The sequence below is a fragment of the Brachypodium distachyon genome, chromosome 5 (assembly GCF_000005505.3).
Source record: "Brachypodium distachyon strain Bd21 chromosome 5, Brachypodium_distachyon_v3.0, whole genome shotgun sequence".
NCBI classification, from domain to species: domain Eukaryota; kingdom Viridiplantae; phylum Streptophyta; class Magnoliopsida; order Poales; family Poaceae; genus Brachypodium; species Brachypodium distachyon.
The window spans coordinates 24,950,321-24,968,799 of NC_016135.3; the positions used below are offsets into that span (position 1 = coordinate 24,950,321).

At 45.2% G+C, this 18,479-nt stretch overlaps 4 protein-coding genes and 1 pseudogene across 5 annotated transcripts; all 5 read left to right on the plus strand.

Moving 5' to 3' along the window:
• Positions 1–1,084: 1,084 nt before the first annotated feature.
• LOC100833840 (BTB/POZ and MATH domain-containing protein 4) lies at positions 1,085–1,738 on the plus strand. The gene has a single exon (XM_024456082.1). It carries the CDS (start codon positions 1,085–1,087, stop codon positions 1,736–1,738), a length of 654 nt encoding a protein of 217 aa, XP_024311850.1.
• Positions 1,648–2,493, plus strand: LOC112269506 (BTB/POZ and MATH domain-containing protein 1-like). The gene has a single exon (XM_024456351.1). It carries the CDS (start codon positions 1,754–1,756, stop codon positions 2,456–2,458), a length of 705 nt encoding a protein of 234 aa, XP_024312119.1. The 5' UTR covers positions 1,648–1,753; the 3' UTR covers positions 2,459–2,493.
• A 992-nt stretch (positions 2,494–3,485) lies between these two features.
• On the plus strand, positions 3,486–7,521 carry LOC100827124 (polyadenylate-binding protein RBP45). 2 transcript variants are annotated; one of them, XM_003580541.4, is made up of 7 exons: positions 3,486–3,918; positions 4,548–5,007; positions 6,331–6,386; positions 6,467–6,597; positions 6,683–6,785; positions 6,882–7,070; positions 7,247–7,521. In XM_003580541.4, exons 1-7 carry the CDS (start codon positions 3,580–3,582, stop codon positions 7,247–7,249), a joined length of 1,281 nt encoding a protein of 426 aa, XP_003580589.1. In that variant the 5' UTR covers positions 3,486–3,579; the 3' UTR covers positions 7,250–7,521. The 2 variants fall into 2 exon arrangements, with proteins under 2 accessions (XP_003580589.1, XP_010240455.1); XM_010242153.3 differs by having other exon boundaries at positions 6,891–7,070.
• Positions 7,522–8,141: 620 nt separating this feature from the next.
• On the plus strand, positions 8,142–13,397 carry LOC100834150. The gene is made up of 10 exons (XM_003579278.4): positions 8,142–8,371; positions 9,568–9,689; positions 9,761–9,873; positions 10,100–10,164; positions 10,257–10,462; positions 11,290–11,535; positions 11,923–12,024; positions 12,184–12,234; positions 12,557–12,647; positions 12,759–13,397. The coding sequence occupies exons 1-10, from the start codon at positions 8,194–8,196 to the stop codon at positions 12,911–12,913; spliced, it is 1,329 nt and encodes a 442-aa protein (XP_003579326.1). The 5' UTR covers positions 8,142–8,193; the 3' UTR covers positions 12,914–13,397.
• A 288-nt stretch (positions 13,398–13,685) lies between these two features.
• LOC104581429 lies at positions 13,686–16,070 on the plus strand (annotated as a pseudogene).
• Positions 16,071–18,479: the final 2,409 nt, after the last annotated feature.

Genomic DNA, 18,479 nt, shown 5'->3' on the forward strand with positions numbered 1-18,479 from the left:
TAATTACTTGCTGCCTAATATGCCCATAACTCAAGATGCTTATACACATGCTCAAAGAATACTCACTGTGTACACTTCAGAAACAAAGTGCACACTGCAATCATTCGCCATCTAAATAGCGGTACTGAGTTTTAACAAGGTTCAGGTAGCTGCATTTCTGTGTTTCGTGGTTATATCTTTTGTGTAAGCCCTCTAATGTGTTTTTGTATATATATACACTACATGACTGAATAGCTCATTGGTACCATGGAGAAAGTTTTAATTTGGAAAAATCTGTGTGTGCCATGGATGCATGACTGGTTCCTGTGTGTATTCGTTATACTGAGATGAACCTGCAGTTCGACAGGGGAGTGTAAACCACATTCTTTAGTCTACTACCCTGCTCTGGCCCTGGATCATCCTTGCCCTTCTGATTTCAGCAGTCAGTAAGACTCAGTCTGTATATGGCATGAAAAAAGTTCATCACTCTATAAACCATAAACCACACACGGCAATCATTCACCACCTAATTTTCTAGAGCAAAATGACTGAAACAGTGGCAAGAAAAAGAACAGATTGGAGCGATTTCACACGGTGGCATTTGACCCGTACGAAGTCGAGTGGCATTTTCATAACCTTTTGGTGGAGAAGCTCGGGAAGCTAGTCCAACATACAGTAGTTTCTCAATTTGAACTATAGGAAGTTCAGCATGCCAAAAAAAACTAAGGTTTTCTCCTCTTTTAGCTGGTGGCTTCCTAGACTGAAGCTGCCTAGAAACCGAGAAAAAGGGGGCCAAAGAGTAGATGTCAATGGTGGCAAAACAGATTTATGGCGTCTCATTTCCCTAGCAGTACATCATTATGACGAGTTGGTGGTGACCATTGATATTCCAAGCGCATGGGAATATGAAATGTCCGTGCTGTTCAGATTAATGCAATCCTCTCGGTTATGGTGGGGTGACGCTTGGAGTTCCTGATCCCTGAACGGGCTGCTAACCTGCTACTCCAGTCCTCTGTATATATAAGCTGTTTCCTAAACCCACCGCACATCACTTCATCACGATCCGTTTTACACTAGCACTGCTCCTTCTCCTGCCAAGGCTGCCATGGCTGACCTCTCAGCTTCCTCGGCCGGATGGCGCCGCCTGCCCAAGACATCCTCCGTGAGCCTGACGGAAGCCGCGACAGCAACCCATGAGTTCAGAGTCACCAGCTACTCGCTGCTCGACGGCGTGGGCGTCGGCCAGCATGTCAGCTCCAGCATCTTCAGCGCCGGTGGCTGCCACTGGATCATCAGGTTCTACCCAGATGGCTGCAAGGAGAACGGCTCTGCTGCCTGGTCATCGGTCTTCCTGCACCTTCTCTGGGGAGCCACGGATGTCCGGGTCATGTACGGACTAGGCATCCTGCAGAAAGATGGCACGGAGGTCTGGCCAGTGACCCAGACTGCAACAGAGATCTTTGAAGCGCCAAGCGACAGCCGGGGCTACCCTGATTTCGTCGCGAAATCCTGGCTGAAGCACTCGTCGTGCCTCGACGGCGATTGCCTGACGATCAGGTGCGTGCTGACTGTGATCAAAGGGTCTCACGTAGAAGATGTTGATGTTGGTTCAGTTGGCAGCTATGCTTGGTCGGTGTTCAGAATTGCTAGGCCAATATTTGCAGCGTTCTGGCATTGCCACGGTTTGGTCAGGGAACTAGTTGCTCGTGGATCGGCCAAGTTCAGGCAAGCGGAAGAACTAGACCCCCAAGGTGGGTAGAATTTTGCTAAAGTCATGGCAGCATTTCAATCGGATGCAGAGGCAGAAGTCGGCCAAATTTGGGGAAACAAACAGTCTGCATCGTTTAAACCAACCAGGACAAGTGCCTTTCTGCACCAGCATCTTGAAGACATGCTGAAGAACGGGGAAGGGACGGACGTGGCATTCAGTGTGGACGGCCAAGTGTTCCGTGCCCACCGCTGCCTGCTGGCGGCTCGATCGCCGGTCTTCAAGGCGGAGCTCTTCGGTCCTACGATCACCAACGAATGCGCCATTCGGCGCATCCAGATCGACGACATGGAGCCGTCGGTCTTCGAGGCGCTGCTCCACTTCATCTACACAGATTCCCTGCCCGATAACCACAAAGACGGTGAAGATGCTGCGACGACGCGGCGCCTGCTCGTTGCAGCGCACCGGTACCGGGTGGACATGCTGAAGTTTATCTGCGAGACCAAGTTAACTGAAACCGTTGATGTTTCTTCCGTCGCGACCATGCTGATCTTGGCAGAGCAACACGGCTGCCCGCAGCTGCGAAGGGTTTGCATCGCGTTCCTGGCCTCGCCGGAAATGCTTGGTGCCGTCATGAAGACCGTTGGGTTCAAGCGTCTCGTGGCGACCTGCCCGTCGGTCATGGAGCAGATCTTGGAAAAGGTTTCCTGCGTCTGGGGCGGGGAAGATCACACCTCGATTTCTTCATGGAGTGAAACAGTGCCTAAATAAAATTAGCCTTCTTATTCGCTTTGAAGTGTGACCGATATATGGCATGCATTCGGTAACGTGCCAGATTCATTGGCCCTTAGAATGAATATGTTTTTTCTTAGATCGAGGATTTTCTATGTTGAATGTAAGCCATTGGATTATGAACTACTACCAGGTATTGAAAATTTCAGAGTGTGTTCGGTCGATCGACTCGGCCTTGCGGTCCATGTTTGCGCGTCACTACCAACCAGTCAGGCAGTCACGATCTTCGCCATGTGCCTCAAAGCTTGACAATATGTTCATCCATCTTAGCATGGTTAGTTTCAGTGTTTAAAATATCTGACCTCCTAAAAAATCCAGAACTTCAATATCATCCCAGTACAGTTCCTAATTACTCCATCCATTCTAAAATATAGGATGCATAATTTATCTTGACCGTCAAACTTACCAAGCTTATAGCAAAAATTAATACGGAGTAACATATGCTCTCTCTGATCGTTAGGTGATGCTATGAAAATATTTTTCACAATATGTTAGACGATGCCAAACGTAGGGCAAATACATCTACTCCCTCTGATCTTATTACTTATCGAAGATTACCAAATCAATGACAAATAGTATGGGTCGGATGGAGTAATAAAATTAAAGTCGGATCAGATACATCTAAAACTACTCCATCCGTTTCAAAATGCACAGCGTATAACTTTTGTTGACCGTCAAATTTTGACACACCATATACATGTACTCTAGTGTAACAAAAGATATCAACACATATGAAGTACAAAAGTTCATTAAACGTAATAAATGTGATCACAATTTGTTTATATAAATTATTAGTTAAAAAGCTGGATTTGACTATATATACGAGTTATATATTTTTAATTTCTTGTTTGGACAGCTTTATATTTTTTCCTTCATGTTTTTCCAAATTTCAAGTAAAAAAGCGGACAATGACAGCAGTTTGTATTTCAAAAAAGAAAAAGGAAAGGGACAACTGGACAAGCACACCCGATAGTCGCCCACGGACCACGGTAAGTCTCCTTCTGTACGGACAAATCTCAACCCTGAAATCCCAATCTTCTCTCCCGTCTCTCTCTCTCACACCCTCTCTCTCTCTCTGCCTAGGGTTCCGGTCTGTCGCCATGATGCAGCAGCCTCCGCCGTCGCAGCCACAGCCCGGCATGGGGGCGCCCATGCCTCCGCAAGGCGCGGCCGGGCAGCCTCCTCAGTGGGGCACGATCCCGCCGCCGATGCCGCATCAGTACGCGCAACCGCCGCCGCAGCAGCCGCAGGCGATGTGGGGCCAGCCGCCGCCACAGGCGGCCTATGGGCAACCGCCTGCTCCGCAGCAGTACTACGCTGCTCCTCAGGCGCCGTCCGCTCCCGCGGCGGCGGACGAGGTGAGGACGCTCTGGATCGGAGATCTCCAGTACTGGATGGACGAGACTTACATCCACGGCTGCTTCGCGTCCACCGGGGAGGTATGCGTCCCGATCTGACGTGATATTTCTTCTTCCTAAACGATCTGATGTGAGCTTTGGTTGCGCCTAAATTGGATTAGTGGATGTACGAGTCGCTGTCAGTATTCGCTCTAGTTGTAAAGTTATAACGATCGATCGAGTTGTGATGGTAGAACTGCTAAAAAATCAAGCTCTAGGATGTGACTTACTTCGTTGTGGTCCTATATCATATAGGGACCTAATATATGTGCATAAAAATTCGAGCTCTAGCTGATTTAGCTTGTGAATTTTGATCTGCGGTTAAATGTATTTTGGTATGATTGCTTTTTTTTTGCGAAGAATATTTTGGTATGATTGTATGATGGTGTAATGACTTGTGAAACAAAGAATTTACATTGTCTAGTTAACTGAAGTTTTTGTTTCTACTTATTAACTTCCCACATGGGTGTGGCGGTTCTGCAGAGTATGTTTAACATATGTATTAATCTGCTCAATATGATTTATGAGGATCAGTTTCAGTACCATAGGTTTAGTCTTGTCGCTCTGATCATAAGAGTGGCTAGACATGGATGATTGCTTGTATCTTGAGTATGTGTCTTCTGTACTTTCACTGTTTACTGACCATCTCTTTACTTTGCTTTGATTCACAGCTTCAATCCGTGAAGCTTATCCGTGACAAGCAAACTGGACAACTTCAGGGTTATGGCTTTGTTGAGTTTACGAGCCATGCAGCCGCTGAGCGAGTTCTTCAAGGGTACAATGGACATGCAATGCCAAATGTTGACCTAGCATACAGACTGAATTGGGCCAGTGCTGGTGAAAAGCGTGATGATACCCCAGATTATACAATTTTTGTTGGGGATTTGGCAGCAGATGTTACAGATTACATATTACAAGAGACATTCAGGGTCCATTACCCTTCAGTGAAGGGCGCAAAAGTTGTCACTGATAAGATGACAATGCGTTCAAAGGGTTATGGATTTGTAAAATTCGGTGATCCTACAGAGCAAGCTCGTGCCATGACAGAAATGAATGGGATGCCTTGTTCTTCCAGACCTATGCGCATTGGTCCAGCAGCAAATAGAAAAACAACAGGGGTTCAGGAGAGAGGTAAATGTTGCCAATCTCATGTCCCTGCAGTATTTATTAGCTATTGCATTGCATATATGCTGTATACCTGGTTGCTATGCTTGAGAGTGCCTTTACCTTTTGCCGTTTCTATATTTTCCTTGTTTGTGTAGAAATCGGAGATAGGTGTCATGTTTTTTCTGCATAAAGTCATTGTTTAATTGGGATCAATGCATTGGAATTAGAACAGTAGACAATAGTAGACTCATGAAAGTCATGCTATCTGGAAGCAGGTTGTCAACAGGCTCTCTTCATATAGCCTATAGGAGCCCAGGAATTGACTTGAGTTGCGTCATTTTTGTGTGTAATGTGTGGCCTCATTTAGGTCAGTGAAACCATTCGTGTCCTAAATTTGATGTCCCTTTTTGGCTCTTCTATTTATGTAATTTTTCTTTTTGTAGTTACTTCAGGATCTATTGCACTTCTATGTTTACCTTTAAAACTTATTTCCTTCGTCTATAAAATTTTGTATGGCCCATGTTCGATTGGGGATGCACATACGCAAACTAAACCGGTATGTCTTGTAGTTGTGGTAGTTTCTTCATTCATTAGTGTTAGCAGTTGAGGAATTGAACCCATTCTTCTTGGATTGAGAGTTGGACTTTCCATTTCCTTAAGTTTCTTACCAAGATAATTTTATATAACCAAAGTTAGTGATTCCTTGCAATGTTGTAATCAGTATGTACTGTGTTATATTTACCCTTTTGATGAACATCCCGTTTTGTAACTAATGCAGTATGCCGCTTTTGAGCTCTCATTTCACTTGCTTCCATTGTACCCCTGATAAATTGAGATGGAATCAATGGTTGGACCTGAGATTTCAACAGTTCACTGCGTTCGATATTTTGTGTTTCAAATGTAGCTTATTTTGAGTCTGTATGCACATAGCACTCATAATAGTATTATGCTTACCCGGCCATGATTCTACCTGTATCTGATTTATTATTGACTCACTAGCAATCTTTGGCCAATTGACTGCATTACTAATCTGTTAAATAAAATTTGTCATTCATGTCTACTGTCTTCTTGACTGGGTGTTTATCCTGGCTTTATGTACTAGTTACTAAACTTATCTTGATTCTTGATAACTATTTGTTCCTGTTTGGTGAGCTAATTTAGTTAACCAAATTGCCTTCTGTGATGTTCTCTATTCTTCTCGATGCATATGACATGGTTGGAGTATATTTTAAGCTAACTACTTTAATGGACAATAAACTCTTGCATGATATGCATTCATGTTTACTGTTTTGATATTTGACAAGTCTTACAATGTATTTCCTTCACTTTCTTTGCTTTCATTTACAGTACCAAATACAAATACTCAAGGAGCTCAGTCTGACAATGATCCTAACAATACCACCGTGCGTTCTTAGTTCTACTTTTCTGTATACACTTATTAATTTTCAGTTTTATTGACCTTTTTGTTTATTGTCGATATCAGATATTTGTTGGTGGCCTTGACCCCAATGTCACTGAAGACGCCTTGAAACAAGTGTTTGCTCCTTATGGAGAAGTTATCCATGTTAAGATCCCTGTTGGGAAAAGATGTGGTTTTGTTCAGTTTGTAAACAGGTCGGTTTTGTTTTTTCTAGTCGTTCCTTTTGCACAACCTTTTGAAGTACTTTCTTCTAAGTTACTGTTGTCACTGCATATTCAGGCCTTCTGCTGAGCAAGCTCTGCAAATGCTGCAAGGGACCCCAATTGGTGGGCAGAATGTTAGGCTTTCATGGGGACGTAGCCCTTCGAACAAGCAGGCTCAGGTCAACTCTTGCATACTAATGTTCTATTCATGTCTGAGTTGTATACTGTATATAAAGTGCATAACATAATGATTTTGAGCATTTTTCACTTTCCAGCCTCAGCAGGAATCCAGCCAGTGGGGTGCTAATGCTGGTGCTGGTTACTATGGTGGCTATGGACAAGGTTATGATGCTTATGGCGGGTATGCACAACCTCAAGATCCTAACATGTATGGTTATGGAGCTTATGCTGGTTATCCCAATTACCAACAACAAGCAGTAGCACAGCAGCCGCCACAACAACAGGTGAAGTTTCTCGTTGTATCATCAATGCGCACCTAACTCTACAATTTGTAGAATTCTACTCTATCCAGTTTCAAATTTATGTTTTTTGTTATTTTTGCATGTCAATACCAGTGTTGATTACCATAACCTCTACTGACTAATCTAAAAATGTGCTGTTTTTTCATATATTTTTCCAGTGAGTCGAGGCACGTCAGAACCCATTTGAAGGAACTGTCAAGCCATGTTCGAGTACTTGTCAATAGAGAGAGAGAGAGAGGGACGGTTTATAGACTCCAGATTTTGATTGCCTCTGGCAAGGTCTATTTATGCACTGTATTATGAACATCTGCTTACTGTCGCCCCATTGTGATTCTTCGGATATGCACTGGAAATTATGCTTTGTTTTACCGCCTCCTGCTCTACCGCTATTTATTATCGTGATCAACTGTTAAATCAAATATTTTACCGGTTATTTTCCTGTTGTCTTTCTTTTTGTTACTTTGTGGTTTTGGGTTCAAATTTATCAGACAATCCAGTTTTGCTCCGGTAGCCTGATTGCGCACGTTGCAGACCTTGTATCAAGGCATGACTCTATGTGCTGTGGAATTTCGTTTTGCTTATCGCTCAAATGGTATTGTTCAAGAATCAAGTTTGAACAATCTGAAACTTTACCAAAATGTAAACATCTTCCAAAGAGGCTTTATTCATTTCGTTTTTCACTGCGAGGAAACTTAGGAGCTATTGAGTGAACACAAGAAGCACGCCTCAGGCCGATGATAGGTGCAAAAGCGTAAACAGGTGCCATTTGCGAAAGTGAATAAAACATTCCGACCGCAGAGGAGTAAAAAGTCGAAACAGATGCCACTCGCAAAGCGACAAAGCTGACGAGAAAGGCCGCCATAATTCCAGACAACCCAGCGTAGCACCTGTACAACCAAGAGATTCTCTTGTCGCGCTTTAAGATCCGCGCAACATCAGATCAGACGGGGCGCAGAGCACTTCCCTTTGTGGATCGCACAGTGCCGCGCCGGATCCGTCGTCCGATCGAACAGTGCCGCTTTGGTCCGTCCGGTCCTTCGCCTTTCCCTGCCCTTTCCCACCTTTTGGCTCCCCCTGTTCCGCTTCCTCTCCTCCTCCCCCACCCATGGCCCGCCCCAAAAAGGCCAAGGCGGCGCCTACGCCGGCGCCAGCGCCGCCGCCGGTCTGCGAGGCGCTGCTGCTGGCGACGGTCTGCATGGTCGGCCTGCCCGTGGAGGTGCGCGTCCGCGACGGATCCGCCTACGCCGGCGTCTTCCACACCGCCTGCGTCGACGGCGGATACGGTGCGCGCCCCTCCCCTCCCCTCCGCCCTCGCTCTTGTATATTCCCGTCCGTCTCGTGGCGGGTTGGCGGTTTGGTTCGGGGATCACGGGAATGGCGTTCGTTCGCTCCGTGATCCGGCTGTTGGTTAGAGAGTGGACGCCCGTGTGGCGGGTTGACGCTCTGGTTTTCTTAGAATGAGCTTGTGTCCCTGTGATCTGCTTGCCCGTGGAGTGGCCGTGGTCGCCGGGAGGTCGCGGTTTCCTAGTTTTTGGGAGGTTGGGCGGTGGATTTGGGGGCGGGTGGTAGAGATCGCCGGGCACTATTCCCTTCTGTGATGTGGCTATATGCGTGTTTTGCTCTCTGGAGGTCAAGATCTCGGTCGTTCCGTCTTCATGATTGCGGTGATAGTTGTCCTGTATAATTCATCTCGATTGGTTCGACTGGCCCCTGCAATGCAATTAGCTAGCATTGTATTCTTCTTCCTTTTGTCCTATATCATTCTGTGCCGTGAGATTGAAGCGTCATACTTAGGTGATCTCTTGTGTATTATGGGAGGAGTCAATACTAGTATATGTAGATCATAGGAAATTGTTTTAGCTTTCTTTTCCAATTGCAGGTCGTGGCTGTCATGATGTTATAGCAATCTTAATTGTTGATTTAGGGGTGAAATTCCCCGCGCATCACTGCTGTTTTAGGTGGTGTTCGGGATTTCGTGCTATGTTATGAAGATATAGATAAATATGGTTTCATTCTGTGATCAACCTTTTATCCTTGATGTGTGATCCAACCGTAGTACATAGTTAATAGCTCTTATTGGGTATTATGGAGGGATTGCCGTGGTAAAATAAATGGTTTCGCTCTATATGTGAGCTGTGATGTGAACCTCATAGTGGGGTTTCTGGAGATAACTGGAAATGGTGTCTGTTTGTGTATTCTAGTTGCACTTCGGATTTTGGTAAATTACTCCTTTTATTTAGGCTAATGCTTTCTCATTTTGGATTGGTTCCAAGTTTCTCAGAAAATATACTTATTCCTTGGCACATCATGTGCATTATGTGTGGATTGAACTTGATTTTGCAACATTCCTACTGTGGTCTTTATTCTGAAATCCCTACGTTCTTTTCACCTCATAATTTGAGTTTGCTACTTTGCTGAGTGCTTATATAGTTCTGACAAACTTGACACTGCGTTGGATTAATGGATCTGCATTGGGCAGGTGTTGTGCTAAAGAAATCAAGGAAGATTGCAAATGGGAAGGATGAGGCCAATATATCGCTGGGAGCTTTCATGGATACTCTCGTTGTTCTCCCTGATGATCTTGTTCAAGTGGTTGCAAAGGTACGTTTACCGCACTTATCATGTTATGAAATAGATTGCCTTTTAATGGGTTGATGAATTTTTTTTTCCAGGATGTTTCCCTTCCTACTAAAAATAATTTTAAAACTGCTGCCTGTGACGTGGTGCCTGCCAGTGGATCAGTGGACCCTCAAACTTCACATTTAAAAGATCCAAAAGCATCCAGGTCTGTAAAACCGTATTCATCATGCTCAATGACCCGCCTTGTATATAGTATGCATGACTCATGCTTGCTCCCGATAATTTGACAAATAATGGGGATACCTTTAACTGGTACAATTGGTTCTTGCATGGAGCTGTTTCAAAACCAACATCCTCTACTTGATTTAATTCCACTTTTTTTACCATGTACTATTCAATGTTGACCTTAGTTAATGCTATTTATGTCACAGACAGGTTGAGAAGTGCAGCAGGCTGTATCAAACGAGTGATATCTCCGTTGGGAAAATTGCTCAATGTAGTAACTCTACCTTTTTGTTCTTCTATTGCGATAGTCTTTCTGCCCTTACCTTGCTTGCCCTAAACAAGTGAACATGTCTGATTTTTCAGTGAACAGTAATGCTATAAGTTTTATCTCTCCAATGGAGCATGTAGCTCCAGATGGGATTTCAAGTTCTGCTGCTGTTGGATCAAAAGAGGGAAATGCTACCATTTTAGTTTTAAGTACTCCAGTGGTAGCTCCAAATGTTAAAACCTCTCAGCCAACCAATAGTTCAGCTACAAAAATATTCATGTCAAGCAAAAGCACTTGTAAGGTGAGCTCCTTTGGTATGCACTACTGGTGATAAGTGTGTCTAACATCTTACCTATAATGTAGCGCTTGCTGATTTTGTAAACTTTTTAATCGTATAGTGTGTCACTGTGTCCGCATTTGGACGACAATTGTACAGCACTTTTTATCTGTAATTTGTAAACGTGTGCTTTTATCAATATTAGTAAAATAATACTCATGCTGAACATAAATCATTGCAGATAAATGGTTGCACAGGGAAAATACTTTTCTTCACCAATTAATTATCAATATTAATAAAATAATACTCCCTCCGTTCCATAATTCTTGTCGAAACATTACATGTATCTAGACGCTTTTTAGGAATAGATACATCCAGTTTTGGGAAATTTAAGACAAGAATTATGGAACGGAGGAATAGTCAATTAATTAAGTGTGGTCAGCCAAAGGTCAATGTTCTTGACGAAGTATTGCTGTTACAGTTCTGCACCCTTATTCTGGATTATCACAAATCAAAGTTTTCTTCTGAAAAGATTTGAGTCAGGGTATTTGCAATGTAGGCGCTTGGTAGTAGAAAACTGTTGAATTAATATGGATTATACAACCATCTAAGCACCTATAGAGAGGTACTTGCATGAGATGACTCTTACATGGGTGCTTGGCTATACCATTGTACTCTCTTTAAGCACACGTGTAAAAGCATAATCACTGTACATGCCCTAATGTCAACCCCTTTTTGTACTGTTGTTCATGAATCTTCTTTCACTTTATTACCTACACTACTGCATTATGTTTACAAGTGCAGTTAATGTTATCAATCCATTCATTGGCATTCTTAAAACTTTATTTCAGGAATCCAAACTCAACCCCCATGCTAAGGTCTTCTCTCCATCTTTTGCAAGTTCCAGACCGGTACTTGCAGTTGCACCCCCTGTTAACCCAAACTACATCTCAAACTCTGTCGCTGGAGTTCCAACTGGTGTACCTGTATTTGAAGCTCACTCTCTGCCAGGCAGTTCATCTCTATCCAGCAAGGTTGTTCATTATAATAACCTGGCTCCTGGAAACTTTGGCGCTTCACCTCAGTATGTTCAATCAGTAAGTAATTTTATTTACTCTTCTGAAATTTAGACTTTTAATCTTTGAGTTGGATGTATTATCATATTTTCGTAAATGATGAAAGGGAAATATGGCATAGGATATCATGTCCTGCACGCAGCATGTGACATACCTTCAAATGGATGCTTGCTATACGTTAACTCCTGCATTTACTTTACTCTGGATCTAGTTATGCGGATACTTTGAAGATCAACCACTTGAATGATAGCTGCGCTTTATTATTATGTTATCCTAATTATGTTGCAGGGCCCATACACCTGACTTCGATCTTCGTTGCTGCCTAACTGTTGCCTTGCATGCATGGTTAACTCTGATATGATCATGCTTCTGGATTCTCATGGTTATTTTTACATGTTTGTATGACAGATTGTGGGGCATAATGTGACCAGGCTAGATCCTGCTAGACTTGGCACACCATATCACCCCTTGCAAGTGGGATCAGCCTTTATCAACCCTAGTCCTCAGCCTGTAAGCCCTACATTCATTTGCTTAATATACAATCTATATTAATTTAAAAACATCTGTTCATTTGTTTTTATTGATTTATCCCAATGCAATCTGTGTTACCTGAATTAATTTCATCTGTGGCTCAACTGAACTAATTTATTGTTATTTCATACATGATAGGTGGTTGATGGGAAGTTCAGTCCAGTTGTTTATGTTCATCCAGTTATGCAGGTGAGTTATGCACCATTGCTGTTTGTATTAAGGTTTCAAGTGGATCTCTTTGTGAGTAGGAGGATGGTTCAAGCAGCATCGTTTTCTATTTCTTTCTGCGACTCATTGAATAGTTTTGGTTCCTTGTAGACTGCATGTTTGGTTTCTCTATTCCTAGACCAGTATGTCACAAATCTTGCCCTAAAAAAGTTATGTTTACTGCAAATATAAACTGGAGTGGAGACAGATTTTCCCCTTGCTCTTTTTTATTTTTGAGAAAACGCAAAGCTCGTGTCTCCCCCTTGCTCATTTTGGCTGATCTATTGTTTGGTTTTCATTGAAGGATTCTATGCATGGAACACCTGTTATTTCCCAAGGATGGCCTCATCCTGTGTTGTTGAACTCATATCAAGCTGGCTTGCAAAAGTTTCAAGGTAACAAATCCTGCCCATGATTGGCAACTTATGTATACATTGCAATATTTAGCTTCAATGCCTTTGATTGAATGAATGAGAAAGTACTAAACTGTTGTCTCCACTCTTCAGGCACTACCCCAATCTATGGGGCTCCGCCAGTCATGGTAACGGGGAACCTGCCCATGGTGGTACCAAACCCTGCACCGCTTGTGCAGCCATTCCAGGCCATCCATCCAATCATGGTTCCTTCAGCTACCAACATGTTTCCAGGCAAATACATGTAAATTTGGCATAGCAATGTGATTTCTGCTTTCATTGGAAGAATCTTGGTTTACCCCTTTGGTTATGGGGTATACACCGAGGACTCGCAGTTTTGCCTACCCTGTCAATTCACCTACTAGTTGCTGGTCATTGTCCGTCTTTTTATTGGGAGGACTTGCAACGTTTGCCATAAGTCATGCTCGGTGTGGGTTATGGATTAATTTTTGGGCTGAGTTAATGGGAGGAGTTGATATGAAATAGAGAGGAGATTGAAGCAATTCTTGGTCTTTTGCCTTTGGAGATAGCAGTATGTACAATGAGACACTGTAAAAGAGTTACATAGTTTTTCCATCTTGCAAGTGTAGCATTCCTGTTATAGTGTCATCTTTTGTTAAGTGTAATTCTGCTATTGTTGTAATTTCATACGTAGCCTGTACAATCAAAGCTTTCAGTAATTTTGATTCCCGTAAATTAAGCCCTATGAGCTGAGATGTACGCGAGAGCAAACAAAATAATTTCACGAGTCATGGTCTTCTGTTGCTTATCGCAATTATGAAATCTTCTTCTCCATCGCCTGCCCTTGCATCGGCCTGGAACTCCGTTAGGAAGCTGCCATGCAGGAGCGAGAGGAAACGAAGAAGGTACATCCTAAATTCTTAACTTAAATTTGATCAAATATGGATGTATCTATTTTTACGGAACGTCTAAATACATGTAATATTTCGACAACAATTTACCACCAGTTATCCTCTAATCACACGACTCATGTTCAAAAAGTAAGTACCGAAGGCCCCGTCGTTGAGAGTTCTCCCTAAACCAAAATAAGACGTCGTGCCGACCGACCAACGTTGCAAATCCTGCTGGAGTTTAAGACCAACCAAAACTCCCCATATTCTCCCGTACATTACGTACGTTTGTTCGTTCTCCTACGTGTGCTTACCTACTTTGGCGGCCATGGCGAACAGCCCGACGACCTCATCACCCGAGACGACAACGACGACGTCGAGATGCATCACGGAGTACGTGAACGCGACGCTCAATTTCGATGTGAACAACTACCTGCAGCTCAAGGCCATGGGGTCCGGCGAGTTCGTCGCCTCGAGCGTCTCTTCAGAGTCGGCGGCTACGATTGGGAGATCAGGTTCTACCCTGACGGGACCAATACCAGCTGCGGCGGCTCCGCCTCGTGCTTCCTGCGCTATCTCAACCAAGCCGATGAAGCGAGAGCGAAGTTCAGACTAGAGATGCTGGAGAAGAAGCAGGGCCAGGAGCCGCCGCCGCAGCTGGTAGCCTCCCACGGCGTGGTGGAGCACAACTTCTCTCCGGCGAGCAACGACTGGGGCTACGCCCGGTTCGTCAGCAGGTCGGATCTCAAATCGGCGTCCCGGCAGAAATCGGATCTGGGCTTCACGATCCGGTGCGTGCTCACCGTCCGGAACGAGTCCCCGGCGATGGAGCTCCCGGGGCACCTGGAGCAGATGCTCGTGGACGGCCCAGGAGCCGACGTCACCTTCCGCGTGGGCCGGCGGCCCGACCCACATGGCGCTTCTGGCGGCCCGGTCGCCCGTGTTCCGGGCCCAGCTCTTTGGGCCCATGGCGGAGAAGGACATGGGCCGCGTCGAGGTCGTCGACTGGAGCCGGCCGTCTTCCGGATGATGCTTCACTACATCTACACGGACTCGCTGCCGCCGTACAACGGAAACAACAATGGAGAGGGCTGCAACTGCAACAGTGGCGCCGCCGTGATGCAGCATTTGCTTGTGGCGGCGGATCGGTACGGGCTGGACAGGCTGAAGCTGATGTGCGAGGAGGAGCTGTGCAAGAGGATCGACGTGGAGACCGTCCTGACCATGCTGGCGTTGGCGCGTCAGCGCCACTGCGGGCGGCTGAAAAGTGCGTGCCTGGCGTTCATGGCGTCGTCGGCGGAGGTGCTGGCCGCCGTGGTTGAGACCGACGGGTTCAATGAGCACCTCAAGGCATGTTGTCGGCCATTGGCTTTGGAGGGGAGCCTGGAGGACAATGGACAGCCGTAGTCGGTCGAGAGGAAGTAATGATCCAAACTAGACATCCAAGAGGATCTGCTAGTTCTCATTTTTGTTGGAATTGTCACGTTTTTGTCTTTGCCGTACTGTAACATTTGCCTTTGGTTTCGTAGTTTTGTAATTACGCCTTTGCTCAGGTGCCATGACTATAGTTTGCTTGTCATTACACATAATGTGCACTAGTAGGAGTATTGTGATTACGCTTTGCGATGCGATCGTCGCTCAGCTCCACGCGTAGGTAGTTTAGGTGCCCGTAGAGAGGTCGTATTGGCGGCGGGAACACGCCGTGTTGGAATAATTTGTTCGGACATTCTAAATGGGGCACGTGCCCCACCTAGTCTTACAGGGCGGCGTCCTGGACATGAAGCCCCTTTCCATCTCCTCCCCCGACTTTCTCCGATCCGTCTCGATCCCCATCCCGTGACCCCTCCTCCCTCCCCAGAATGGAATCTCTGCCGGTTTCATCCCCCTCCCTCGATCCCCTGCCCTGATCTTCTCTCGCTCCCTGTCCCTTTACGGCGCGGACTCAGGTGCCCGGCGCCCTGTCGCGGACGTAGGCAGCAGCGGTGTGGTGGCACGGCAGCGGGCGGCGCGGGGAGGCGGATGGCGGGAGGCGCAGGGCTGATGCTGGAGGCGCGTGCCGGCCGCGGCGGCTGGACCTGCTGATGTCTCCTCGTGGCTTCAGAAGCAGCAGCAGCCTCCTGGCAGCAACGTTGAGGAGGAGCAGGGAGAGGAGGTGTTGGCCCCGCGTGGCTTCTCTTGCTCTGCTCCCGCCACTTGCCGCGACGGACGAGGCGTACCGGGCGACGTGCTCGGCGTCGCTGCGGTTGGCGCTGGCAAGCTGTCCGAGACAGGCAGACAGTCTCCTCGATTCATTTCACATGCTACCAATTCTCATGACAGTTTGTCTCTCCACGCGTGTAGTTTTAATGCCTGCAAGTGTCGTTGCTCAACACGCTCAACATTGATGTTCTTATCCATCCCTGTAATCATAATAGTGCTTGTTACACGTATGTACGAGCATTTGGATTAATTTTAGATTTTTGTGGGCATTGGGAATTTAAAGTAGGGGTTTCTAGTCACTTGAAACTGGATCGGATTGATGTGATTGGTAATGATTCACTTCATTTTGGGAGAATTAAGTGATTGGTAATGATTGACAAGTAAGAATAGTTAGCCTGACAATTAAGGGCAGATAATCCAACAAGCAGGCGCAAATAATCTGGCAAGTAGGGTTAATTATTTGAGAAAGTAGGCACAATTAACCTGGTAAGTAAGTACAACTAATGTGGCAATCAAGTGCAGGTAATCCGGCAAACAGGTACAAATAATCTAATAATCTCGCAAGTAGGATTAGTTATCTCGACAAGTAGGCACAATTAATCCGGCAAGTAGATGTGGATAAAATGACAAATGGTGTTCATAAGCAGGTAAGCACGGTGGAGGGCCGCATGAGGCGTAACGTAGCTGGCGGGGGAGTTCGTGCAACCGCAAAGCAAGCGCTGCTGGTGACCCTTAGTTGTCTTATTGTTCAATGTTTGCCTATAAATGTCATATCATGCACTACTAGCTCCAGTGATATGTAGCACTTAGTTGCCATGTTTTTGGTAATAGTTGTCATGTTTTTGGTAATAGTTGCCATCTTATTTGGTCTAGTGCATGTGTTGTACTACATATTTATCATGGCGTGCATGTTAGGCAATTAGACACAATTAATCTGCCAAGTAGACATAATTAATCTGATAATTAATTTGGCAATTAGATGTGGCTAAACCGGTGAGTAGTCATGGACAAAATGACAAGCAAACCTGGCAAGTAGGCATAGTTAACCTGGCAACACAATTAACCCGGCAAATAGCTGTGGATAATCTAATAAGTAGGCGTGGACAACATGACAAGTACGAATAGTTAACCCGGCAAGTACGCACAATTAATTTGGCAATTAGACACAATATACTACCAGGTAGGTGTTGCCTCGCAAGTGGACATAGTTAAACTGGCATTTGGGCATAATTAACCTAGCAAGTAGGTGTGAATAAGCGGTTAAGTAGACGTGAACAAAATGACAAGTAGCATAATTAACATGGCGATTAGGCATAATTAACCTGACAATTAGGCACAATCAATCTGACAAGTAGGTCGGATAAGCCAGTAAGTAGGCGTGGACAAATGGCAAATAGGCACAATTAACTTAGCAATTAGGTACAATTAATCTGGCGAGTAGTTGTGAATAAGCCGGCGAGTAGGCGTGGACAAACTAGCAAATAGACATTGTTAACTTGTCAAGTAGTCGTAGTTAACCTAGCAAATATGCACAATTAACCTGCCAAGTAAACACAATTAATCTGGCACGTATGTGTGGATAAGCCGGTAAGCGTGGATAAACTGGCAAGTAGACATAGTTAAGTTTGCAAGTAAATACAGCTAACCCGGTAAGTATGTGTGGATAAATCGGTAAATAGATTTAGACACATTGACAAATAGTTATTGAGCAAGTAGGTTTAGATAAACTGGCAAAACAATCTCGTCTGCCACCGGTCAATCAGCATATTTTATCTTCATGGCCAGATTAGCTTTTACCCCAGCGATCATTTTGTTTGATCTTGTCATTGCAAGCTTTTTTTCCTCAGGCGTCGTTCACATGAAAAAGAAGATGATTTCCACATGCCAAAGCTGATAGTTCTGTTGTTGTCTTTGGATAACAATCGTTGCAAAATGAGAAAAACTAAACCACGTTCACTTCTATCGAAGTAATGCACAGGTTCAACACAGCCAAAACTCAAAGAAGGCAACATGACTCATTACTTGCTCCCAGGATCGTACTTGCGGAATTGAAGAATATACGCTGCTGCTTGGGCCGTGTGCTGTGTCTAGCCCAGTTGCTTCAGCGCGTGGGCCGTGGCTGGGGAGTCGCAGGAGAGCTGGCCTGCTGGCGCCCGGGAGAACGCGTGAGCGGGCACACGGGGGCACGCAAAGCACGCGCGCGGGGCGTAGCAGGTAGTACGCGGGCGCCGCTGCAGCTCGTCAGGTGGGGAACACCGATGTGTAGTTCAATCCTAATTTGTTTACGTTCTTTTCCTACCTCGGTTGGCGTTCTAATTAATCGGTCTCCATATACGGTGAGTTTTGGTTGTGTTGGTCGGTGTTTCGTGTCCACTCTTTGGGGCGATGGTCGCTGTTTCGTGGTTGGCGTTAACGTTTTTTTTTTTCTTTCTACGATGAATGAAGATGGTGGCATCGGGACTTGACGGGCATGGGCAAGTTCCCGACCAACGTAAAAGACGATAGTTTCGTGGAGTGTGGCGGTCTGATTCTCGAAAAGAGATTTCTATGAGAGTTCTTCTCTTGCTACGGTGTATGAAGATGGCAGCATCGAGATCAGACGGCCATGGGAAGTTTCCGACCCATGTACAAAGCCTTATCTCACATTCAAATCTAGTAATGTCGGTTGCCCTCTTCGTTTCTCCAATGGCCCCATCATGGCTAGGGGATCTTGGAGGTGGACGATAGTTTATCTTGGTGCGAGGGTCTCCGGAGATCAACTTGC